The 26,991-nt window shown below is 44.1% G+C and overlaps 2 protein-coding genes across 3 annotated transcripts in view; both read left to right on the top strand.

The window, feature by feature from the left end:
• The window catches only part of NOP58 (NOP58 ribonucleoprotein), a 507,450-nt gene that overhangs the window by 336,843 nt on the left and 143,616 nt on the right, over positions 1 to 26,991 (top strand). The window lies entirely within an intron of this gene.
• The window catches only part of KIAA2012 (KIAA2012 ortholog), a 133,781-nt gene that overhangs the window by 53,111 nt on the left and 53,679 nt on the right, over positions 1 to 26,991 (top strand). The window contains exon 9 of the mRNA XM_049772909.1: positions 13,675 to 13,751. Within this exon, the coding sequence (XP_049628866.1) occupies positions 13,675 to 13,751 (77 nt within the window). The remainder of the gene's footprint in view (positions 1 to 13,674; positions 13,752 to 26,991) is intronic.

Raw genomic sequence — 26,991 nt, 5'->3', positions numbered from 1 at the left:
GCTGTCCTTATCACAGCAGTTTATAGAGTCCTTAACACACAATCCAAGTAGGATTATATCTGCCAGCCTCCTTCACCTCACTCTGTGCCTATCAATCCAGACCATTCTGCAGTCTACCATGTAAACTATGAGTAAAATTCCAATCTAGAACATCACAGGATCTATAAAAGAGAAGATAATCCATGTATGACTTTGGTTAAATGTATTGAACACAATAACCATAAGCAAAGATCAAGGAAGGTCGTTTCACTTTTGCTTATTTAATTTTTTTATGAAACAACTTCTTTTTAAAATAATTGAATCATTTTTGTGAATTGTTAAAATAAATTCAAAAACAAAAAAATTGTATTTCTATAAGGCTGCTAATATTGGGAGTGAATGCAGGCATTGTGTTACTGACATCACCCTCATTCTGTCAGCCCAAGGATCCCTGGAAGGATTTTCTTGTTGAGAAATGGAAACACAGCTGATTAAGTCTGGTGCCATCTACGTCTGTCTCTCAGCCTGTATTCTCCTACCTCATTTCCCATATACTGGACCTTATGGCTACTACACATGAGAAACCTGAGTCAGCCTTCAGGTAGAATGACATGAGTGTTATCTGTAACAGAGACCCAAATGACAAGACTCAAAGGTGTTCAAGAAAAAAGTAATTCTTTGTCATCCAAGAAGTATGGAAGAGGCAAACCTATGGAAGAGGATTCCCAAGACCTTTGAGAAATTAATTGCAATAAATTCACAGAGGCAAAAGAGACAGGGATAGCACAATGGGTAGGGCATTTGTCTTGCATGTGGCCGACCCAGGTTCAAACCCCCAAATCCCATTTGATCCTTCTAAACCCAAGAGGAATAATCCCTGAGCACAGATTCAGGAGTAACCTAATTACTGCCGAATATGGCCGCAAACAAAAACAAAAACCAAAGAAAGAGACATGTCCAGTGGAAGACCCACATGAACAAAGGCAGAAAGATGAGAGAGTTGGGCACAGGAGGGAATGACAAACAGCTACTATAAACGAACTGTGGATGGGGGTTTCTGTGACAGGAGGGCAAACCAGGGCAGGGCCAAGCTAGGGAAGTTTGGTGGTCCCTGACAGGAAGGAGAGATTTCTGCAGCCATAACGAATCCCAGTTGGCCTAAGAGAGACAAAAAGTAAGCCAGTGTGTCTGACAGTGTGAAAAAAGAGGGAGAGGAATGCCCTGGAGAACCATTCTGGATGGGAGAAGTGGGGAGATGCAAGGGGAGCTGCTGAAGAAAATCTCTAGGGGGCTGGAGAAATAGCAAGGAGGTAAGATGTTTGCCTTTCATGCACAAGGTCAGTGGTACAAATCCCGGCATCCCATATGGTCCCCTGAGCCTGCCAGGAATGATTTCTGAGCATAGAGCCAGGAGTAACCCCTGAGCGCTGTCAGGTGTGACCCAAAAAACAAAAAACAAAAAACAAAAAAAAAAGAAAATCTCTAGGCCACAGAGTCCCCCTGTGAGCACCAACACAAACCTGTGAGCAGAGCTGCTTCATAAAAGGGGCACAAACCTCATCATTGTCCACTGGGATGACATTTTCTGTTTATTTCTTTGCGCAGTTAAAAAGATTCCTTATGTTGGTGGGGGGAGGCTGTGTGTTGTAATTAAGTTAAAACAACAAGTTATGCCGCAAACCCTGGACCCTCCCCACCTTGCCACCCCACAGACACACAGGCCCTCAGCCCTTCCTTTCCTGTGTGCCTTTAGCTCTGCCTCTGTCCTTAGTTGAAATCACATTCCCTCCAGCACACATAAAAATAAACTTTAGGGTCAGGCGCCTCTCAGCTTCTCAGTGAGACCCTTCGGCTGTTGGCTGGCTGCTGAAAGAGGGACGGGACGGGGCCTCCAAGCAGGCCTCTGTGGTAACTAGTGAGAGTTCTGAGGAAAACACTCTTCACAGACTTCCTGGGAGCTAGGAGAAAGGAAAGGCCAAGCGTGGCAGTGATGGAAAGTGTTTGTATAACCCCCCTGCACCCTCTGACCCCAGCACACACCGAGGTTTCTCTTTCATGACTGTTCTAGCCTCTTTTTCTCCCCCTTCTAACCAGCGACCACTCAATTCTTCGAGGGATAATTAACATTCATTATGCAATTTATCTCTCTCCTTTTAATCCACAGTGTCTGTCTCCAAGGTCCCTGCTCAATAATTAATGTTTGCCCTATTTTCCCATTCTCCGGAGCATCTATTCCTGAACTGTAAGGTCAACAATTAACACTAATTACGGCTTTTTTTTCCCCCTCTCTCCAGTGTTGCTTCTCAGAATCCCAAATTGAGCTGCTCTTCCTGAGTTGCAGGCACATGAGCGGCTGAGCCCACAGTAAGGTTATGCAAACCCCAACACAGTTTAGGGAGTTCGGGAAACCCAAACATTTATTTATGGCAATGTTTAAATATAGTCATCATGGATAATAAGACAGCATAACATACATCCATAATCCAGAGAGATACATGCACATCTATAAAGAGACAGATTAGGAAATGAGTCAAATGAGCCGTTAAGTAGAAGACAAAATCTTTGCCAGTTTGCACTTTTTGATGTCCCTGTCATTCCTCCTGTTGCATCTCTTCAATAATACCCAGTCCCTCTTCCTTTAGACTCTTACTCAACAGAGCTTTTGGCCATTACCTCCGCTTTAACTTTCTTACCTCTTTCAGTGTTACTGCTTTTCAGCCACTAAAAGAGCATTGTTTACCTTCTCTTTTCTACCAGCAAGTGCAGAAGGGCGAATAATTCTCAAACTTTACATTTTTGAAGAAAAACAAAGACAACAGCAGCTCCCTGGGGCTGTCTATGAGTGGGACCCTGGTCTCCCTGTCATCTCTATTGTGCCTGACCCTCATCAGTGCACACACACACACACACACACACACACACACACACACACACACATCTGTTGTTCAAATCTGAGCATCTCTCCCACAGCAGGCAAAGAATTAACTCTTGCCTCGCCTTGCTCTGTCTCCAGGATATTGGTTCCGCAGTCAGTTTCCCACTAAAATGTCTGAGTCAAGTCTTCTCTGCTTCTCACAGCCTCATTCTACCTTATCTCCCTGGTATTTCCAGTAAAATTTTAGAACCATCTGATCCAGACAACAGTTAAAACATCTCTTAGTGGTTTTCTTCTGTCATGGGGTCAGGAAAATTGGTGTTTCCAAGGCCTTTTCACACTGTTGAGTAAAATCCTAATTGATTTTTCAGCCTATGAATCTGTCAGTTCCAAAGTCAGCCATGAAAAAGGAGGTTGGGGAATTTGGCCTCTTAAAAGACTGGATCCACCCCCACAAAGCAGCCTCCATCTCCATCTATGTCTTGGGCATAGGTGATTTCAGAAAGAGTTTCTCCCCAGGGATGGCAAGAAACAGGAAAACACATTTTCATCCTGCACCTAGAAAATGTGGAAGGAGTTGGACCTTTCCCTTGTGTTGTGGTCCGAGTCTAAATACCGGGAAATGTAGAGCTTGCCCAAGTTCTGGTGCTTTGCTTTTTCCAGGAAGGAGAATTTGCAGGGATCCCCCACAAGTCACATGATAATGAGACAGACTATCCCCCACATGGTCTGTTACAGCTCCAAAGGCACATTCACAAACTAGAAAACTTTCATTTCATTTCCCCTTTACCTCTCACATCTTCCAGCTGTTGTTGCCACAACCCGGATCTTTCTGATTGTGGTACTCAGACATTCAACCACAGTGCTCACCAGAAGTCATGCACCTGGCTTCAGTGCTCACACAGTTTAGTTGTGGTGCTCACACACACTGTTTGATGGAGACGACCCACCCTTTGATGGTACTCGAAGTCCCAAACAGAAGGCCAATGACAGGGGGTCAGATCAGTCACCTCCCTTTGGCAAGACAAGCACTTTTGCAGCTGAGCTATGCCCAGCCTTTGTTTCTGCTTCAGAGTGGGAGATAAAGGCAGTTTTGGAGGCACTTTCTCTGTCTCCTAAAAATACCTTCGATTAATAGGGAAATGCATGTGGGCTTCCTCAATAATCATTTCGGGACAGTGTCATTTGCAGGAAGGATTTGCTCTTGTCACAGGAAACACAGATCCAGAGCCGGGGCCAGACCTGGGCATCAGGCACTGTTTTTGGCATAGTCTACAAAATTAGATAGAGAAAAAAAAAAAAAAAAAAAAACATAGTGCTGTGTTTGCCAAACTCAAAGTCTGGGAGCCAATCTCAAAATGGGCACTTGCCATTTTGCCACCTACCTGTCATTTACCTTGGTTAATCACCCTCCCCGACATAAGAGAGCAGTAAAGTGGGGTCTGACCTTGCTCCTTTGGTAACCAAAAGTTCACCCAAGTTAACTAGAAGCTCCCAACAATGATGGTAGTGGTGATGATGAAGAAACAAATCTACGAGTTTATCCATCTTAGATTTGTCAAACATTGTACACAATGTTTTCCACTCATCATTTTACTTTAGCCTCACAGCAATGAAATAAAGTAAATTTGATTATTTGCCTCCTTTTCTTTTCTTTTTTTTTTTTTTTTTTTTTTGGTTTTTGGTTTTTGGGTCACACCCAGCAGTGCTCAGGGGTTACTCCTGGCTGTCTGCTCAGAAATAGCTCCTGGCAGGCACGGGGGACCATATGGGACACCGGGATTTGAACCAACCACCTTTGGTCCTGGATCGGCTATTTGCAGGCAAACGCCGCTGTGCTATCTCTCCGGGCCCTCCTTTTTTTTTTTTTTTTTTTAAATCAATGATACTGTGGCTTAGAAAGGTAAAGGAGGGGCCCAGAGAGATAGCACAGCGGCGTTTGCCTTGCAAGCAGCCGATCCAGGACCAAAGGTGATTGGTTCGAATCCTGGTGTCCCATATGGTCTCCTGTGCCTGCCAGGATCTATTTCTGAGCAGACAGTCAGGAGTAACCCCTGAGCACCGCTGAGTGTGGCCCAAAAAAAAAAAAAAAAAAAAAAAAAAAGAAAAGAAAGAAAGGTAAAGGAGGATAGAGAGATAATACATTGGGTAGGGTGTTTGCCCTATATGTGGCCAACCCAGGTTACATCTGCAGCATCCCACCATATAGTTCCCCAAGACGCCTAGAGTAATTCCTGAGCTCAGAGACAGAACTAACCCCTGAGCACCATCAGGTGTGTAAAAGAAAGAAAAGGAAGGAAGGAAGGAAGGAAGGAAGGAAGGAAGGAAGGAAGGAAGGAAGGAAGGAAGGAAGGAAGGAAGGAAGGAAGGAAGGAAGGAAGGAAAGGAAGGAAGGAAGGAAGGAAGGAAGGAAGGAAGGAAGGAAGGAAGAGGGAAGGAAGGACGGAAGGAAGGAAGGAAGGAAGGAAGGAAGGAAGGAAGGAAGGAAGGAAGGAAGGAAGGAAGGAAGGAAGAAGTAAGAAAGAAAGAAAGAAAGAAAGAAAGAAAGAAAGAAAGAAAGAAAGAAAGTAAGAAAGAAAGAAAGAAAGAAATAAGAAAGAAAGAAAGAAATAAGAAAGAAAGAAAGATAGAAAGAAAGAAAGAAAGAAAGAAAGAAAGAAAGAAAGAAAGAAAGAAAGAAAGAAAGAAAGAAAGAAAGAAAGAAAGAAAGAAAGAAAGAAAGAAAGAAAGAAAGAAAGAAAGAAAGAAAGAAAGTGAGGTCAGCCTAAAAGGTCCCATTTTTTATCTGTTAGCATGTAAGAGTTTAAGCAGTTTCTGACTTACCTGACCACCCATCATATGGTCCAGTGATTCATATGGTCTTTCTTCCTCCAATTCTTCTCACCTTACTCAGTATACACCTCTTTTCATGATGACACTATCATGGCTTGCATATTTTTTAGAGCTATGAGGAGATAGGGAAAAAATGAAGAAAAAGAGGAAGAGTTTGAGAAAACCAAATATATTTTCAAGTAAGCTAAGCCATTTTTTAGACCAAAAATAATGTTTTAATTCGACTGAAAACATTACACTTTTACTTCATTTTAAATTAAAGTATCGCTTTTTCATAGTTTTACTTTGGATCAGAAACATTCATTTAAAATATTGATATTTCTGAGAATTTAGTAGTCATCCACACTTTATTAAAAATGTATTTAGAGAAGAGGCCGGAGTGGTGGCATTTGCCTTGCATGTGGCTGACCTAGGACGGACTGCGGTTCAATCCCCCAGCGTACCATATGGTCCCCCAAGCCAGAAGCAATTTCTGAGTGCATAGCCAGGAGTAATCCTTGAGCATCACTGTGGCCCAAAAAAATGTATTTAGAGGAGAGAGAGAAATAAAATCCCTACCCCAGAAGCAGGTGATGGGGTGGTGGAAGGGAAACTGAGGACATTAGTGGTGGGTAAAGTATACTGGAAAAGGGTGGTGCACATTCTATGACAGAAACTCAATCACAAACAATTTTGTAACCATTTGCTTAAATAAAATGAATATACAAACTTTAAAAAAATAAAGTAGGGCCCGGAGAGATAGCACAGTGGTGTTTGCCTTGCAAGCAGCCGATCTAGGACCAAAGGTGGTTGGTTCAAATCCGGGTGTCCCATATGGTCCCCCGTGCCTGCCAGGAGCTATTTCTGAGCAGACAGCCAGGAGTAACCCCTGAGCATCGCCAGATGTGGCCCAAAAACAAAACAAAACAAAATAATAAAGTAAATGTATTTAGGAGATCTAGGTTCAATACTTAGCAATGCCTCAAAAAAGAGTATTTCCTCAGATGGCAGATGGCTGAACACTCACCCCACATCAGACATTTTCAATGCACACTGGTCTTCACTGCATTATGTTGCGGCTGGACATGGCTCAAAGGGCTGGAGCATCTGCTCTGTATGTGGGAGGCCTGGGTCTGACTCATGGAGTTACCCAGGAGCTGGACAGAAAGAGGAGCAGTATTTACCAGAGGTTGGGCAGTGGGGCAGGCAGAGCTTTATTTGATGGGTACAGAGTCTTGGTTTTGCATAATAATAAAGTGTTTTTGACAAATTAGCTACACAACTGAATATGTGAATTCATATAATACTGCTAACCTATATATGTTGAATGTTTCTAATGGCAGATTTTATTTTGTATGTATTTTGCTACTTTAAAAATATTGGGGGATGGGGCTGGGAAGGTGGCGCTAGAGATAAGGTGTCTGCCTTGTAAGCGCTAGCCAAGGAACGGACCGCGGTTCGATCCCCCGGCGTCCCATATGGTCCCCCCAAGCCAGGGGCAATTTCTGAGCACTTAGCCAGGAGTAACCCCTGAGCATCAAACGGGTGTGGCCCAAAAACCAAAAAAGAAAAAAAAAATATTGGGGAACAATGAGATGAGAAATTGTGCTCCAGGCAGAGGAAACAGCATATTCCAAAGCTTTGGAAGAATTGCATTAGCCTAAGGTATTTCAGAAACTACCAACAGAGAAGAGAAGAAATCAGAGGTTTTTCTCACTTTCTCAATGACTGAGCTTGCAGGGAAGGGGGGTGGGGATGCTTGTAAAGGCCCAGGTTTGTCCCTGGCACTGTAGCATTCTCTCTCCTCTTATTCTTGTGCCTCCTCTCCTATATAGTAGCTTTTATTCTGTTCGTGTGAGCTCTCCTGAGCACTCTACAGTTAGAAGTATTTCAGCCCTCAAAATATGGCATAGCTTCAACTTATCCACCTCTGTTTCCACCCCTTATTAAATTTTCAGTCCCTCATGAGAATTCATTTGCAATGGAGGAGAGTTTTTTTTTTTTTCTTTCAGTTCCTCTCTTGCTTCTTTCTCTCTGTTTGTCTGTTTTGGGGGGAGGGGTTGGGGGCACCCAGTGGTGCTCAGGAGTTATTTCTGGTTCTGCACTCGGGTATTATTCCTGGCAATGCTAGAAAGACTATTTGGGATGTTGGGGATCGAACGTGGGTCGTGCAGCAAAGCAAACATCCTACTTGCCCTACCTGCTGTACTATCACTTCTTTCATACATCTCCCTAAGGCGTAAAGATTTTCACTTGTTGATGTCTTAGCTCTCCACAACTCCTCATCTGAGAATTAATGAAGACATCAACATGTCCAAGAGAAAGAATTAGTGAATCTCAAGACCAACGAAATAGTACAGAGGGTAAGAAGATTGCTTTGCACATGCCTGACTCAGGTACAATCTCCAGCTTCACATGGTCCCTCAGGCATTACCAAGTGTGATTATTGAGTACAAGCCAGAAATAAGCCCTGAGCATCACCAGGCAGATCTAAACACACAAAAAAAGAAAGACTGAATCTGTTTTAGAAAATATATAGTTGCTCATACATTCATCCATTCCTTCCTCACTCATTAACTGATCGTCTGCTAATACCATGCCCATGCCTTACTGTTGGCCCCTGTTGGCCCCTATGAGAGAGCACTGAGTGTGCTGAATGTATATACCATATGTCTGTAGGGGAACATTCCTTAGTCAATTTTGTGGATGTGAATGTCATAAAGTGACACTTTATGAATTTTAGTGCCTTCTCCATATATTTAGGTTATACTCAAGGACTTCTCTTGTATATGTTAGAGTGTGTGCAGGAACTAGGCAAGTGGAGAAGAAAGTCTAGTGAGGGGAAAAGGACTATATGAAGATTAAATAACAGAGGAGCAAGAGAGAAATGTAAGCAATTTAACAACACCTGGTCTCCAGGACAAAGGTAGGAGAGGCAAGAAATGCAGCCAGCAGATGAAGGTTGGAGCCAGAGCATGGAAAGTCATAGACAGAACCTAAGAGATTTATCTCAAAAACTGGAAAATACCCCTGATGGGGAAATTAGCATAACCGCATTTTATTTGAGAGCAATAACTCTTCCAGCTATGCAGAGAATGGATTTAAGCAGATAAAACTAGAGACAGGAAGGCTAGATGCCTAGACTTATTTAAGAGCAAGTGACCAAGAACAATATTTTCTACAGAACTAAAAGTACCACTTAAGGGGCCAGAGTGATAGCACAGTGGTAAAGCATTTACCTTGCAAGAGGCCAACACAGGACAGATCCCGGTTTGAATCCCAGCATCCATATGGTCCCCCGATCCTGCCAGGAACGGCTTCTGAGCACAGAGCCAGGAGTAACCCAAGCACCACTGGGTGTGACCCAAAAAACTAGCTAAATAAATAAACAAACAAATAAATAAATAAAACACTTAAACTGAATTGGTGCTGCTCCTTTGTCCCTTGATTCACCTTCAACTGCTTTTTCAGAACATACCCTTGGACAGTTTCCCCACAGTATTCTTCCTAATCCTCTCACATATCTTGATTGGAAGTTTACTCGCAATGTTGCTCTTTTGTTGGCACACGCTTAAGTGAAAATCTCTTCATCTCCTTTGCCTTCCATTTGGGGCTTGGTAAATTGCCATGCACCTTGGATCTTTCCATAAAAAAATAATTTATGAACTTTTGAGAGAAGTAGGTGTTCCCAGAGCTAAATCCAGATGCTGGAGACAGAAAGAGGCTCTGTCTAAAAAGATCTGAGGAGAACTATAATTCCAACTTAGAAGGGAAATATTGTACTTGCACATAATATGCATTTCCATATTTAAATTCAGACCAACTTATATTTTGTAGATATGCCCAATGACTCCTTTAATAGAGCTCCCTGGTGTGCATATTTAGCTTAGAAACTTGTTCAGGACTTGAGCAACCATTTGGTATGCCTCTTTCATCCTTCTCCTCCAAGTAGCTCTCAAACAAAAATGTGTAGCAGAAAGATCTTAACAGCTTATCCCAAGATTTGATAATAATAATAATACCAAAAAGCCAGCTCAGGCCTTGGTCTCTTGTGTTAAACAGGCAGACTTGAGATTTCCTTATTACAACAAAAACTCTATAATTCAGAGGCATCTTGAGTCACAGCATCTAAAATAAAGTATTTTTAGATAACGCTCTTCAGGAAAGGGCAGCAGGGCTAAGTAGAGGAACGACGATTTATCCTTCCTTTTATGGTTCAGTTTCTACTGGGAAGAATTATTTCAATAATCTGGAATTTGCCTTTGAATTTTCCATTTTTGAACAAAACTATAAAACCAAGGGGGTACAAATGTGAACTTTCCATTCTCCTCCTCATGGTTTCAGCTAGACCAGCACACACACATGCAAGGCTGGAGAGGGCAAAGATGCTCTCCCCTCTCTCACTCACTTTCTCACTTTCTCTCTCCCTCTCTCCCTCCCCTCTTGCAACACTCAGCCCAGAAATGGGCCTAGCACTTTGGGAATCAGATCTACCCAGAGATGCAGTTCTGCACAGGCCCAGCCAGACTGGGAGCCACCAAGGCCACCTTCAGTGTTCCAGAGCTGTGGGGGACCTTCAAGACAATATGGGGTGATGGTTGTGAGACCAAGCAGAGCCAGGTCTCCAACTCCAACCCTCTGAGCTATCTCCCCAGATCCCAAAGGTGCCTTCTGAGATCTGTCTGGCAAGGTCATACCCTTTCTGCCATAATGAACCCCCTTGACTTAAGGAGGCAGTTCCATAAATACGGAGCAATCAGAGAATGTCCAAGCCTCACACATGCTACGTGTGGGAAAGGCCCTAAACCTATTTAAAGAGGTTCTTGTCAGCATCCCCATAGTCACTGCCCTGGCAACCACCAAATGTTTGGCCATTGTGGAGCCTGAGGGTCTGATGTTCTCTCCCAAACCCTCACTCAAATCTAGAAAGAGGTCAGGAGAGTCAACTTGCCTGATAAGCTAAGCTGTTAGCATTTGGTTTCTTTTGATCTGGGGGAACCCACCAGAATGTCCACTCAAAATGAATAGCAGTGCTCTGAATCAATTGGAACAACTACATCTGTGTTTTATGTATCCTGAAGAACAATGGACAACAGCTTGGAAAGGAAACAGAGTCAACAGAGGTTGGAATGGAAGGAAATTTTAAGACATTATGCCCAATGCTAGGATGAGCTGCTCTTTCAAGTTTTAGGTGTTTGGTGATGGAACCCATGATTGGAAGAAGGTTTGGGATGAAAGCCCAGCTGGCCAGGGGTCATCTCAGAGACAGTTGATTATCTGTGGGAACACTATCTCCTTGCTAAAAGGCTGTGATCAGATTAATGCTAGCTTTTTAACATCTCTGTGGGCCTGGTGGTGGCCAATGAGGGAAGGATGTGTTTTCTGTTTATCTCTACAGTGGCAGAAATTTTCATCACAGATGGTCTGAGTTCCCAGTTTCAGTGCTCCTGGAAGTTCCATAGTCTCTGTTCTCAGATTGGGCTCAGCAGCCTGGGGGTGATGAAAAAGAGCCAGGCTCTCTCCATGCCAGGGGTCTGTACTGGTCAATGGGTCAGCCAGCTCCTTCAGTCTGATAACAGGAGTAATCCTGCCATGTTTTTCAGAGACAAAGTTTGCCCACCCATCCCTTTATCTCTCAGGAATGCAGCTGGAGTTGAATCTCCTCCTTGACATCTCAGACTTCAGTAAATTACCAGGGTCTTGACCCATGAGAGGGAAAAGTCCTCAGTGATTTCTCAGTCTTCTATCTTAAAACATGTTTACATTTCTTGAGCTCTGGCTGACTGATTAATTCTGTTGGCAAGAATTTCCAAATGTGTTAGAATCTATATAGTTCATGTCTGAGACTATGCTTCCTTCCAAGCCATAAGCAGAGTAAACTTTCTTCTGTCAGGCTGCATTTGGCCAGAGGACAAGCATGGACATGTGGAGAGGTGACCAGCTCAAGAGAGATGTGAGGTGCAGAGGAGGGAAAAGATGTCAACTTGGAAGCTTTGGGTTTGGGGTCTGAGTCTGTGCTATTTTTAATATGATCTTAAATCATGAAACCACTCTCTCGGAGTTTCAGTTTCTCCACTTTAAGACTAAGGAATGTCTTAAATGTGTACAGAAGTCACTTTTGGCATTTCAAGCAAGACAAACGAAGGCAGCTAAGAAATAATAAATAAGGGAAGGTTAGTTGAAAAGGAGTGGGCAGGTGTTTTAGGTCAAAGAGTCAGAGTCTATAGAGCCACTGGTTCTTAAAAATGCTTATGAAAAGCCACATAGTCAACAACAATAAAATTGTGAAGCCGAAATTTTAACAACCAAACTTAAAAACAGTCCTTCACTCCACCAGTGTTAGCCTCTTTGAATTCAGAATTGTTTCCTGAAACATTGTATGTCTAAAACTCAATTATGAATAACTTTGTAAATCACAATGATTTAATAAAAATATATTTAATAATAATTTTAATTATCTTAATAAAAATAAAAAATTTAATGTGGGGGCCGGAGAGATAGCATGGAGGTAAGGTGTTTGCCTTTCATGCAGAAGGTCAGTGGTTTGAATCCCGGCATCCCATATGGTCCTCAGAGCCTGCCATGAGCGATTTCTGAGTGTAGAGCCAAGAGTAACCCCTAAGTGCTGCCGGTTGTGACCCAAAAAACAAAAAAAAACAAAAAACAAACAAAAAAAAATTTAATGTGTTCACGAGAAATTTGAAGTTGTAAGAACTTTTCCTGGAAACTGGTCCCATGAAAGAGATTAATATCCTTGTCAGTAGAGTCATATGTTTCTCAAATAAACATCCTTTGATAAATATTAAATTCACTTTTAGAGTAAGATAAAAATAAATAAATCCTATATTTTTGCAGTATGGAATTTTCAGTTAGGCAGTCTTGAACTAAAATTTTTACTGAGAACTTCACTAGTTATACAGCTGTAGGAAGATTAAAATGTATCTTGCAGAGACTAAGAAGATAGCACATGGGGCCAGGAAGGTGGCGCTAGAGGTAAGGTGTTTGCCTTACAAGCGCTAGCCAAGGAACGGACCGCGGTTCGTAAGGTGTTTGCCTTACAAGCGCTAGCCAAGGAACGGACCGCGGTTCGATCCTCCGGCGTCCCATATGGTCCCCCCAAGCCAGGGGCGACTTCTGAGCACATTGCCAGGAGTAACCCCTGAGCGTCAAACGGGTGTGGCCCAAAAAAAAAAAAAGAAGATAGCACAGAGGGTAAGAGGCTTGCCTTGCACAGGGCTAACCCTGATTTGATCCTAGACACCCCCATATGGTCCTCCAACTACTACCAAGAATCGCCTCTAAGCACAAAGCCAGAAGTAAGCCCTGAATATCTTTGAGTATGGCCCCAAAACAAAACCAAAATTCACTTTGTAGATTTCACGTATGAAGGGTAATAATTGCAAAAGTGTGGAAGAGAATTGTAGAGTCCAGGTCAAAGCTATATTGAGATTGCTCCAGACCTACTTAAGGGCATCACCATGATTTCTATCCACCATGATTTCTGTCCATCATGATTTCTGTTCGTCAACTCTCACCAACCTCACTCTGGCATTTACTATTTGCTTTGGTTTCCACCGTAGAAGGGGAAAGCAATGCCTCTGATCTCTCCATCTGGAAGGCTGCAGAAACATTTTCCTACTTCAATGAAGTGTGATCATGCAAAATTCATAGTCAACGGCTTCAGCAGATTCTTTCCCATCAATATTTCCTTTTTAATTTCAGCTTTATCAGAATTTAAATAACACAAAGAATTTACTTTTGTTCTGTTAAAAAGCAACCAGAACCAAAAAAAAATTACACATTTGAATCTGTCTTAGCACTATAATTAATATGATAAGTTGTGCTTATAGATGTTATGAGGATTATTTGATACATCAATAAAAATGTCATGAGTACACGAGTTTATAATCTTACACAAATGAAATATGTCCATACGTATATATTATAAAAATTCATGAGACTTAGATCTAACAACCTTACTCCTTTTGTCTCTGATTTTTTTATAATAGCAAACACTGAACCCAGAACTGATCTGCATGTGAATCTTAATGAAACCTCACTTTGGGCACCAAAGGCAGAGAAGCAGGTATTGTACCATCTCTGAATGAATCTGAGAATGGGGGCATCTGGGTTCTTGTCTCAGTGGCTGTGTGACTCTAAATGAGATTCTTCACCTCTGGGCCTCATATGTCTCATCAATAAAATGAGATTGGAGGGGGGTAAAAAAAAAAATTACAGAGGTCCCTTAACTCGTAGACTTAGAATGTCTTAACCCAACTACAAATGTTTGGTCTGGCCCTTCGTGTGCATGAAAAAGCTGAACAGGCCTTTTGCTGACTTCTGCAAGTTTAGAAAAGGAGCAAAGAAACACAGAAAGGTCTTATTCAACAAGGCAGTAAGTACCTGGACTGGCCCAGCTTTTCCATCCTAATTCTCATTCTCAACAGGGAAGGAAAAAAATTAGCCAATCGAAAGGCAGTTGCAGGTCTAGTATTAAAAAGGAAGAAAATGCGCCTATATGATATGTTAGGAATATCCATTAATAGGTCAGGGACAAGCATAAGTTTGTTTGTTGAAAATTTGGAGACTCTCTTAGAATTTACCCCACAAGGTAACTCAGTGGAGTCCCTAGAGATATTTGGTGCCTCCGAGTAGCTGAGGTAGAAGCAATGAGGGTCCAAGCCCTCTCAGATCACCCTCAGCTGATAATCTTGGAGTGGTGAGAGATGGAACCACCATCTCTATTCTCCACATACATTTCCACCTTCCTGCCACAGCATGGCTTTCCCTTCTCTCAATTATTATTAAAACAATAATAATCAAAAGGTTGTTTTACTTGCATCTGTGAGCATAGCTGGGTTCTGAAGAAGGACCTGAACTCTCACTGCTAGAACTCCAAGCCTGGGTCAGCCTCTGCTGAGGAAAAACAGCTGGGCCAACCTTCCAGCTACTGAGGAACCAATGTTTACTTTAAAAAAGGGGGGGGGTGGAAATAGCTCCCTTGGCAGGAGCCTTTTCTAAGGCAGTTCAGAAGCTCTTCTTCCTCCTGAGAATATAATAGTGGTAGGATTGGATGAATCCACAGCTCAAACCACTGCACACACCCTAGAACTCATCAAAGTCACATGGCCTGTGAGGAGAAGGAGACCAGGAGGGGACACCAGGAGTGGCTCAGTGGTCACAGCCAGGCCTACAATGAGCGACCAGCAGTGCCATCAGATAGAGGAACCCCCAGACCAGGGATCTTTAATGCTACTCTCAGGGCTGAATTCACCCTGGCACAGCAAACCTGCTTCCTCATTCCAGGGGCACTGTGCCCACCGGAACCTGCTGGTTAGCTCCATCACCCTCATCTTACAGCCTTTACAAGCAGTTCCCAAGGAATAGTCGCTTGAAGAAAGAAAAACTCAGGGATCCCCAAGTACAGAGAAGATGGGGAAGGGAACGCCTCCTGGCCTCCCCCACTCTTGACTTTTCCAGGCTAATGGCCCTTTATTAGATTAATCACTGACTTGGGTTTTAACTACTTCCTTAACCTACTGCCTGTAAATGACTAATTTCATGTTTACTATGAAGCATCTGGAACGGATTTAGAAACAAATTTCTGCCCTGCAGAATTCAGTTACCTACGTGGCGGGATCCCAGCAAATCCCGTGGATCCTTTTGCCTGCCCTGGAGTCCCCACTCTGATCCAGCTGGAAGCTGCACCTTGAAGGCCTCCTGTGCCTGAAATGGGCTGGACTGGGCTGGAATCTCCTTCCCTTTCTGCCTTCCTTCCACATACCCAGCTCCCTAAGTCAGTCACATAAAACACTTTTTCCTTTTTAGTTTTTTTTGTTTAGACCACATCAGCCCTGCTCAGGAATTATTCCTGAAGTGCTGGGTTGGGGAGACCAGGAGGGATGCTGGGATGCCCGGATCCAGGGCCTACAGGCCAAGCCCCCTTTCCATCTCATCTCTCGGACCCACTTGATCCTTTTTTTGTCATCACTGCGTTATCTGAGGTACAGGGACTCCCCAACCTTGGAGGAGACTTCAGAGTCCTGACTGTGGAAATGCAGTTCTGCAGAGTGGGAAGCACAGGGCAGTGCCTCCCGCTGGATGCCCTGGTCTCCCCATCCCTTCTGCCTCTGGGCGGGCCTCTACTGGCAGGATCATGAATCCGGTGCTGGGGAGTGGTGTAGGAAGATTGGGGTTCCCGTCCTGTGGAGGGGGCACAGGGTGTCAGGCTTCACTCAGAGTGACGAGATCCCCGGAGAGCCCCTTGTACACCTGACCCGAGTGGCAAATGCCTATATAGAAATGAGAACAGCCCCGGAATAGGGGCTTCCCAGGAGCGGGAGGATGTGGGAAGGAAGGAGAGGATGAAGGAAAAAAAGGATGTGGGCTAGAGAGGATGCGGGAAGGAGATGAAAAGCCCAGGAAGAAAGGAAAAGGGGCCTCTGTGACTCGGGGCTTACCCCTCCCACCTTCCCAAGAACCGCCTTCCCGCTGTGAGCGGAATCAAGTATTTATGAAGGCATTTTCTGCATATTAATAACAGCACATGAGTCTGGCCTGCCCGCAGTCCTAAAGCTAGATGCCCCTTTTAAATGCAGGTCCTTCCAGCTCTTTTTCCCACAGAATAGCAGAATCTCTCCTTTTCTCTCTCTCTCTCTCCACTGAAGGCTTCCAGCAGCGGGAAATTGGTGCCTAGGCAGGGAACACGTTGCTCTCACTTCAGTGGGGCATCAATCTCTCAAGCAGCTTTTCCACCTCTCTGGGACCTCTCCCTGGTTACGAGCTGGGTGAGGTGATCAGCGCCTAAGTATTAAAATTACCAGGTTGCAAGATAGTAAGCACAGCATAGAGGGCTTTTGCCTTGCATACAGCCAACCCAGGTTTGATCCTCGGCATCCCATATGGTCCCTGAGACCCAACAGGGGTGATTCTTGAGTGTAGAGCCAGGAGTAAACCCTAAACATCACTGGATAAGGACCAAAAAAATAAACCAAAAAAAAAATTGTCAAGTCAAATCTCAGGAAGAAATGGGAACATACCTATCCTATAGGTCCTATATATATAGGGGATATATATATGTATATATGTGTGTATATATATATATATATATATATATATATAAAGGTCCTATAGGAGGAGGAGAGGAAAAATTAAAAAGATTTTTTAAAAGTTAGAGAAATGGGGCCCGGAGAGATAGCACAGTGGCGTTTGCCTTGCAAGCAGCCCATCCAGGACCAAAGGTGGTTGGTTCGAATCCTGGTGTTCCATATGGTCCCCCCGTGCCTGCCAGGATCTATTTCTGAGCAGACAGCCAGGAGTAACCCCTGAGCATCGCCGGGTGTGGCCCAAAAAAAAAAACAAAAACAAAACAAAACAAAAAGTTAGAGAAATGGGGCTGGAGAGATAGCATGGAGGTAAGGCATTTGCCTTTCATGCAGAAGGTTATCAGTTCGAATCCAGCTTCCCATATGGTCCCCCATGCCTGCCAGGAGCAATTTCTGAGCATGGAGCCAGGAGTTTCCCCTGAGCACTACCGGGTGTGACCCAAAAACCACACACACACACACACACACACACACACACACACACACAAAGTAAAAGTTAGAGAAATAACTACACTAACAACTATCATGACATTGGAAGTGAGTGAGAGAAATAGAATGCCTTTCTCAAAGACAGGCAAAGGGTGGGGAGGAGGAAGATGAGGGCATTGGTGATAGGAAGGTTGCACTGGTGAATGGTGAGGGGGTGTTCTTTTTTTAATAACTGAAACCCACTACAAACAAAAAAATATAAACAAATGTTAATATTTGCATTAATTACAACAATATGTCTGCTTATACTTGACAATAATCACATGTAATTGGGAGGCACAGGCAGTACTGCAGGGACAAGTTCTCCTCCACTGGATGTTAGGGGCTAGGACCATACAGTTCCTGGAATGAAACCTGGGGCCTCATGAAACTATAGCTTGAAGCTATGTCTCTGGTGCCCCAGAGACATAGTTTTGTTTTGGGGTCACACTCAGGCAGTGCTTCTGTCTCTATGCTCAGAAATCGCTCCTGGCAGGCTCAGGGGACCATATGGATGCCGGGATTTGAACCACTGTCCTTCTGCATGCAAGGCAAATGTCTCACCTCCATGCTATCTCTCCAGCCCTTGTGCCCCAATTTTAAAAGAAAAACATTTTAGGGCTGGAGAGATAGCATTTGCCTTGTATACGGCTGACTGAGTTTGATCCCTAGCATCCTATTGGTCCCCCAACCTGCCAGGAGTGATTCCTGAGCTCAGAGCCAGGAGTAAGCCCTGAGCACCACGATGTGACCCAAACCCCACCCTCCAAAAAAATAAAGAAAGAACATTGAGGCCAGTGGGAGGTACCTTTATATCTTTGAGATTTATATTGTCCTTCCTCTCAATTTTTGTAATGGACCTCACACTACTGTACAATTTTAGAGAGAATATAATATGCTTCTGTCAGTAGATTGTCATTTGGACAATTCATTTTGTAAAACAAAAATAGCAACATGGCTCATGAACCTTGAAAAAAACTTTCTATTTATTGATTCAATATTTCTGATTTCTAGGACTTTATCCTATTCGATGAAAATATATAAATTAATATGTCCACTGCAACATGCTTCATAAGAGAGAAAAGTTGGAAGAAACCTAATAGTATAAGACCAGATAACCATGAATTGAGTTAATATAATCATGCCCCTCTCATGAGAGGTTAATTCAGGCATCTTTTAAAATGGTGATGGCTTAGGCTACAGTTCAGCCTAATCAGTTTAATGTGGGGTTCCTGCACCCAGTGCAACTGACACTAGGGATCAGACAGTCTTTCTGTGCTGTGTAGGATGAAGCATCATCATTCACTCCACAGTAAATACCAGTGACACAATGTCCCACCACCACCCCCAGCTGGAACTAGAAAAAGTGTGTTATTGCCCTTTCAGTCCTTGCCAAATGTCCTTACAAGGACCAAGTCACCCCTCAGTTGAGAACCATCAACTTAATTTTTAAAGTAGGAATCAAAGTAATGTCAACTAAGATGGTAACTATATAAAAACATCAAAGCCTCTCAAAGGAAAAGACCTCAGCTCTTCAGAATATTCCTTTTAAAGATATCAACCCTTTTCCAGCTTTGTATCCCTCTGACCCTAGACTATGTGAGACAATAAATTTACCCTTTTTTTTTTTTTTTTCAGAAAAATTGGGCTTTCAAAAGGTTAAAACTCTCTAGCTCATCTGGATCTCACTCTGCTAGTTTTGGGTGTGAAGGACACTGAGCCCACCACAAGCTCTCGGAGCTCTCAGAGAAGAGGAGCTCTGAGTAAAGACTGTCAAAGTACAAGTTCAAACTTTATTTCAGTTTTTCAAGAATTGCTGCATATTTTTGTTTAAAATAAGAAAGAGGACCCAGAGCAACAACACACAGGGTAGGGTGTCTGCTTGCGGCTGACTGAGTTCGATCTCCATCATCCCATGTGGTTCCCCAAGCTAGCCAGGAATGATTTCTGAGTAGAGTGAGGAGTAACCCTTGAGTGTCTCTGTGTGTGACCCAAAACCAAACATATATACATATACACATACATACATACATACATATATACATACATACATAAGAAATAAACCCTCTCACCAGCTTTCACATTGCCAGTTCCCTCCCTTTTTTAGGGGAGTGCAAACATCCTTTCTCACCTACTTTATGTTTTTTAATTTGGGGGTGGTGGCTTGGTGAATTTTAAAACTATCATGCTGTCCTTAAAATCCTGTTAAACTGGAATTCTGTTCCTCATTCCCATTTACAAAGTCACTTCTATTTGACTTATATTATCTCTGGGGCTCAGGTTTCATGAGTTTGTGTCAATATAAATTAATATATGCTCTGAGGTGTCCTAAATTTACCTCTTTTGGATTTCAAAGAGCAGCCTGTAATTCTAGTACTCTCGGATTTAGGTTGAATAAACCTGCTTCCCCCATCTGCTCTCACAGATGGTATTCATATCCCCTTTCAGTCTTCCTCTTTGAGTATGCACCTACACATACGGAGAGAGAAACACATAGAGAAAGACACACACACACACACACACACACACACACACACCTATCTGTAGATACATTAAGATTTGGAACAAGGATCCAAAGATAACTTTTTATTTCAGCATCCTTGGAAGCCATATCCTGCCTTCTGTTGAATTTTTTGGCTACATCCTCAAAGAACAAGTTACATAGCCTTTGAAGAATAGGAGGGATGAGCAGAGGGACCTTTTTGATGGTGTGACAGCTCTGACATTTTGGTGGCAGGTGTGTGGATAGCAACACATATAGAGAGACATAAAGCTACCTCCAGTGAGAAATTAATAACAAAATCAATAAATACTAACATATTTTTTTTCTTAGTCTGCACTACTCATCTTTGTATCCCTGTTGCCAGCCCATGGTAGCTCCACAAACACACTGACAACAAGGACAAACACTGACAAATCTGGGTTGACATTAAGATGTGTGTCCCAGGGCCCGGAGAGATAGCACAGCGGCGTTTGCCTTGCAAGCAGCCGATCCAGGACCAAAGGTGGTTGGTTCGAATCCCGGTGTCCCATATGGTCCCCCGTGCCTGCCAGGAGCTATTTCTGAGCAGACAGCCAGGAGTAACCCCTGAGCACCGCTGGGTGTGCCCCCCCAAAACAAACAAACAAACAAACAAAAAAAGATGTGTGTCCTGAGTAAAATGAAAGCCCCTGACCTTCAATGTAGTAATTTGGGACTGCACTGGCCAAGCTTTTAGCAGTAATGATGAGACATCAGTTGGCATTTCTTTTTTCATTAACAACATACACATCTTAGATGATTGCTGCTGTTGGCCAGTGTATGATATTTCTCTCTCAGGAAAAACTTTGGGCACTGTAAAAAGGGGAGCAAGTAGTGGGTGGCCTCAGAGAAACCTCTTTAAGATTGTCAGGTGAGGGGCCAGAACAATAGCACAGTGATAAGACATTTGCCTTGCATGTGGCCAACATAGGAGAGACCCCAGTTCGAATCCTCAAATCCCATATGGTCCCCCGAGCCTGCAGGAGTGACTTCTGAGCACAGAGCCAGGAGTAATTCCTTAGCATTGCCAGGTGTAACCAAAAAAAAAAAAAGACTGTCAGGTAGGGCCTGGAGCCCTGTGGGCCCCCACCCCCATCTAGGGCCTTTCCCAACACCTACTCCCGTTGGGTTCTAAAAGCAAGTGACAGCCCTTCTCCTTGTCCCTAGAGCCTCCCTCTTCTCTCTCTCTCTCCCCCTCCCTCTCCCCCTCCCTCTCCCCCTCCCTCTCCCCCTCCCTCTCCCCTTCCCTCTCTCTCTCCCCCTCCCTCTCCCCCTCCCTCTCTCTCCCCCTCCCTCTTCCCCTCCCTCTCTCTCTCCCCCCCCCTCTCTCTCTCTCTCTCTCTCTCTCTCTCTCTCTCGTTGTGTAAATAGCTTTGGTTATGAAGCATGATTCAAAGGCTTTTTTGAAGATCTAAGCAAACTTCATCTCCTCCTTCAATCTCACTCACAGGATTACTTTCTCAGTCCAAAACCTCCTCTGACAATTTAAGGATAATTTGCTGAGAAGGGGGTTGTTGTTTCTAATTACAAAATTGAGGCTTTCAGTTGTGGAATTTTCACTGAAATTATCATTTATTTCAGCAAGTCTGTATTTATTGATTTGTTGTCTGCTAGTTTCAAACATAATACCACCTCACTTCCTTTATTTATTATTATTATTATTAAAAATTTCAAACTTGTGTAAAAGGAGAAAATAATGTAATTCATCTTCATATAACTCATAAACTTCAGTAAATTTAGTCCCAGGGTTGGGGACCTTAGGGTCATTCCCTGTGGTGCTCAGGAGTCACTCCTGCCTCCATACTTGGGGGAACACATACATTGTATCTGCCCTTTAACCCTGGAATTGTGCTACTAGGTCCTAGAGCCATTACTTTTTTGAGGGGGATCCACACCCGGCGATGCTCAGGGGTTACTCCTGGCTTTGCACTCAGAAATTGCTCCTGGCTTGGGGGACCATACGGGACGCTGGGGGGATCGAACCATGGTCTGTCTTGGGTGCAAAGCAAATACCCTACTGCTGTGCCATCGCTCCAGCCCCTACCTTTTTTTTTTTTTTTTTTAATAAAACCAATGTGAATTACAAGTCTTTCACAGTTGTATTTCAGGTACATAGTGACACAAGTTAGGGTCATTCTCACCATCAGTGTTGACCTCCCTCCACCATAGTTCCCAGCATGCCTCCCATAACTCCCTTACCACCCTTACCCTCCTGGATTGCCGGTGTAACAGGTCCCTTTAGTGTATAGCTGTTGTAGTTTGGGTCTCTTGGTTCTATTGTTGTTAACTTTAGTTTGGGTATTTAGATCTGACCACTTTTTATTTCCACTCAATGTAGAGCCATTACTTTTTAAAGGATCATTTTGTTATTTGGGTTGTTTTTTTCTTCTGGATCACACAAGTGGCGCTTCACTCCTGGAAAGCTCGGGGGACCATACGGGATGTCGGGGATTGAACTGGGGTCTATACGAGATTAGACACATGCAAGGCAAACAACCCACTGCTGTGCCATCACTCTGGCCCTAAAAGGTCATTTTGTTTGGCTTTGGAGACTCACCCTAGTGTCATGGCTACTCCCCGATCAGACTCAGCCTTCCATGGGTGCACTCTCTGGCCCCTGAAAGGGCCTTTGAAGTGTTCATCATCACTAATGTTCTCAAGGTTTATTCTGTGTGAAGTGTAGGATGATTCCTCTTAGGTCCTATAGCATCCCTCTGAGTTAGCAACTGTCAGTATCCCCAAGCAACAGAAGAGGAAACATGTTATGATACTTGGAGCATCTCCTACACTGTATGTGTACCCTATTCAAAAATAGAACTGCTTCTTCTGGGAGTTTCCCACCCACATAACCACATAGCTTTCTCCAGATTGGTCGAGGGGTGCAGGTGATTATTTCACAATATGGGGCTCAGTTTCCTCATTTGTAAAGACAATCACTTGTCCTTTATGGAGCCCATCCAAGAATCAGATGAACAAGACATGGCAAGACAGTCACAGACAGCCTTGTCAGTAGGCAACTCCAATAAATTATAAGAGTAACTTATGTTCCACTCCCCTGCCCTGCCTAGAAAGCTGTTATAAAACAAGACTTGGAATTTGTGGCCAGGCTCAGGGTTCAGATGTGGAAAAAGAGAAGCTTGAAAAGCTGGAATGATTTACAGGAGGACTGTGAGTCAATCAACTACAAAACACACACACACACACACAAACACACACACACACACACACACACACACACACACATTCCACCGTGCCCATCTCAATTCTTAAATCCAAACTTTATTCCATCTGTCTGTAGTTTGGTTGTACTGCTCACAATTCTGCTTATGAATGATTCCTATATCTCCAAGAATTTTTTTCACATTTTCTAGCCTGCATCGCAGGGATTATAGCCTAAGGCCTAGAGCTGAGTGGTTTTGGGGGCAGACAGGGAATTTTGGAGCTGGGAACTTTCCTTCAGCAGTTCCCCAATCCTCAACCCTTGGCTGGACAAGAAAACTTACGGATTGGAGGACAGGGGGCCCAGTGGAGAGGGAAAAGAGGCAAGGAAAAAAAAGAGAGGACCCCCACTTCTCTTCCTAGTCCTCTGCTAGCTTGATATAAACAGAGCTAGTGAAGCTCTTTAGTCCCGATAAACTGAACTAGATAAACATGTGTGGGCCAGTGTGAAAATCAAAACACTGTGAGGTGGGTTTGTTGGTTTCTTTGTTTTGTTTTATTTTCTTTTAATATAAATGACCATTTCAGAATGGAATCAACTTGCTAGTTGAGAATTCCTGTCTCTCAGCTGACAGAACAAGGAAATCCCACTATTTGGGGGGAGGGGGAGCTAAAGGAAAGTTGGGGTTGGGCGGAGCTAAGGACATTCAGATTTCCCACCCTGCACTCCATCTTAAAATAGGGTGCGGCCTTTCTCAAATACAGGCAGAGATCCAGCCAAATAGAGCCAGACACCCCCTCACAGAGAAAAGATAGTTTCTGTCTCCCCTGGGGCAAAAGAGATCACTATTTTGGCTTAAAATGTTTCTCCTCCAGCTCCTGCAAAGCTAGATAAACAATGGTTCTGATACATCAACAAAGTACTTAATTAAGTTTAGGACAATATCAATTAGAACTCAGGGATAAGATTTACTTCCTGATAGGAGAAGTCCTGGAATTAAAGTGTCCTGGGCTTCATTATTCAAAAGTTCCCTGAGGAGAATGGTCAGATTAACCCCAGTTAATCAGCCAAGAAACTGAGGCACAGAAAGCTAAACGACTGGGCAAGTCGCCACAGGCGTTGCTCACAGCAGTGGCTGATAATATTGGAGATTGAGGTGTCTCTTACCAGCTTAATATGCACACCAAGAGACTAAATCCCTTTCCCTAGAGTTGGAACAAATGGTTGGGGACAGAATTCCTAGGGGTTGGAGACTGAGGGCAGCAAAAAAGTACTTGGAGGCTGTAGAGATAGTAGAGTGGGTAGGGCGTGTGCTTTGCCATTGTATTCACCAAACACTGTTACAAACCCCCACAAATTAATGAAAGGTTTTAAAGAATATAAATTTAACATTAAAAAAAAATAAAAGTTTTAAGTAACCAAGATGTCAAGTAACCAAAAGAAGAAGGGCCCACCCGGGCGGTGGCGCTGGAGGTAAGGTGCCTGCCTTACCTGCGCTAGCCTTGGAAGGACCGCAGTTCGATCCCCCGGCATCCCATATGGTCCCCCAAGCCAGGAGCGACTTCTGAGCGCATAGCCAGGAGTAACCCCTGAGCGTCACCGGGTGTGGCCAAAAAAAAAAAAAAAGAAGAAGGGCCCACTTGGGGTACAGAGAAATAGAGACCAGGCCAACAGGGTTGTTGAGATTCTGATGTTCTCTCTGGTCTCCTGAGGACTAGAGGTGAGCTCCAGGCCAGAGAAACCTAGTCAGAGATAAGGTCTGAGAGGGATAGATGTGAGGGTGGCTTGTTGACTGGCCTGGCACTGACAGGGCCCTTGAAGTTAGCCTGAATTGAGAATAGGGGAGGCTCCTCAGTGACCCTCAGTAGACCCATCCTGAGAGCCCAGCAGAATTTCACACCCTCCCTCAGCCCCATCCTCCTGCCTCCTTGTACTTGCAAAGGCAGCCAAGGCCAACAAGCCTAGTGGGCTGAGAAACCTGAATGCAGAACTTGCCAGGCCTCTCTGACCCTTAGCACCTCGTGGGAGCGGCCTTCCAAGAACTGCGCTGCTCCCACCCAGCAAGGGACCAGAGGGAAGTTCAGCATCCCAGGCCTCCCTTTCCCTTCCCACCCCAATCAAGATTTCTCAGATCTGGTCACCTCACTGGGATAGAGTCCCTTCTCACACCCCCACGGAAGAGGAGGAGCAGACTCTCAGTCAAGGAGAGAGCCTGGGGGAGCCAAAGGAGAGATAGACTCTGCCTTTTTGTGTTTGCTCACAGGAGGGGACAAACTCCCTGTGTGCACAGAGGTTTGTCGTGACAATTTGAGAGACCAGAGGGTTTCAGCAAACACTGTCCAACCCGGGTCACCACAGAGCATTAAGATAAAGGCCAGGTGTGAGTCCCAGGCTCCAGAGATTCCTTCCTCCTGTTTTCTCCCTCCAGCTCAGGCGCCCACAGAGGTTCCCAGAGACTCTTTCTTGGCAATTTGCTCTCAGGCAGAACGAAGTTGTGAGTTGCGTGGGAGGCAGCGAGACAAGCAAGAGTGTTGCAGCCTTCTTAATGAGGGACGATTGCTCTTGGAGCCATGAAATCGCAGCCCCGGGGGGGGGGGGGGCAAACTGAAAAGGTAGGGAGAAGTCCAGGAGAGATGTCTCGCCTGCAGAACAGAGGTGGGCCGTGGGACCTGTGTGTGGAGGGTGAGTGGCTGACTGAATTTGAACCCCTTTACCTCTGAAGGAAGCTGAGACACCCCAGTCCCTGAGAGAATCCACCTATGGAAGTGACCCTTCCACATATGAGGGGATTATGAGAAAGAAGCGCTCCTTCTTGAGAAAATGGTTCCAAACTAGGGATGGAAATGGCATTTCTGTTCTCTCACGGATAACCTTGGTCCGCATCGCCCCAGCCTATTTTGCTGGTGGTGAATTGTCCACAGTCAAGAGCTGTCCTTGTTCTGGCTTTCAGCTGAATCCCATTATGTTTACGGCAAGATAATAATCCTGGATTTTCCATGGCTCAGTCTGTCAGGGTATAAGATTAGCTCTTGAATTCATTAACAGTCCTCTCCTTTTAAATGTCAGATAACTTTTTAAATGCCAAGTGCTTGCGCAACTTCTGTGCAATTCAAAATCAGCTTTCCCAAATTAACTCATTAATCTTTATTGTTTCACTCACGAAAGAGAAAGGCTTCCAGGTAGTTTTAGTAGGTATTAAAAAAAGAAAAAAGCTAAAGTCTTTTCAGACCACATAGGAATGGGAATGAACCTGGGTTTTCTGGGGAGCACTTGACCCCTCCACCTTCTAGTTAAAGTCCCCAGTGCCCTGTCTGTGCCCATCCAGGAAAGAGACAGCTATACTCTCACCCACCCCCATTTCCCTCCCCTTCTCTTTAACCTGCTGTTTTTCTCTCTACACCTGTAAAAACCATGATTCCTGTTTACTATTTATACCACAGCTTTGGCTCTCAAAATAGCCCAAGAGCTGTAGGTGTCAATTATGATGGTGCAGCCCCCAGGAAACAAAGCAGAAGGTTGGATAAAATAGGGCAAGAAATCCCAAATTCTACCTTCCTGTTCCCAGCACTGCTGCCTGGTTTTACCTCTGGATCAGCAGCTACAGGACAGGCTGGCAGCTAAAGATAGATCCCTGAAGGGCCCAAGGAGCTTGTCACCCAGAACTCAGTCCAGCTGTCACTTCCCGCAGAGTCCAGCCCAGAAGCCCTGGGCAAATCCTGCCCCACCTCCATCAACTTTCTTCACATCTTGGTTTCATTGTCTTTGGTTTGGTTTGGTGTTTTTTGTTTGTTTGTTTGTTTGGGGGTGTTTTGGGGGGGCATACCTGGCTGTGTTCAGGAATTATTTCTGGTTCTGCACTCAGGAATTACTCCTGATGGGCTCAGGGGACGCCCTGGGATGCCGGGAATCAAACCCAGGTCAGCAGCATGCAAAGCAAGCACCCTACCTGCTATATAGTTCTAACCCACATCTTTGTATTTTTATCACTAGCTAAAAGTCATCTGTAAATGCAAGCTCATTTGAAACTGGCAATATTATTTGTGAGTTATTTGTTTGAGTTTGGTTTTAGAGC

Source organism: Suncus etruscus, chromosome 5, assembly GCF_024139225.1.
Source record: "Suncus etruscus isolate mSunEtr1 chromosome 5, mSunEtr1.pri.cur, whole genome shotgun sequence".
NCBI lineage: Eukaryota > Metazoa > Chordata > Mammalia > Eulipotyphla > Soricidae > Suncus > Suncus etruscus.
The sequence above is the reverse complement of the archived record's forward strand: the minus strand, read 5'-3'. Positions and strand labels throughout refer to the sequence as shown.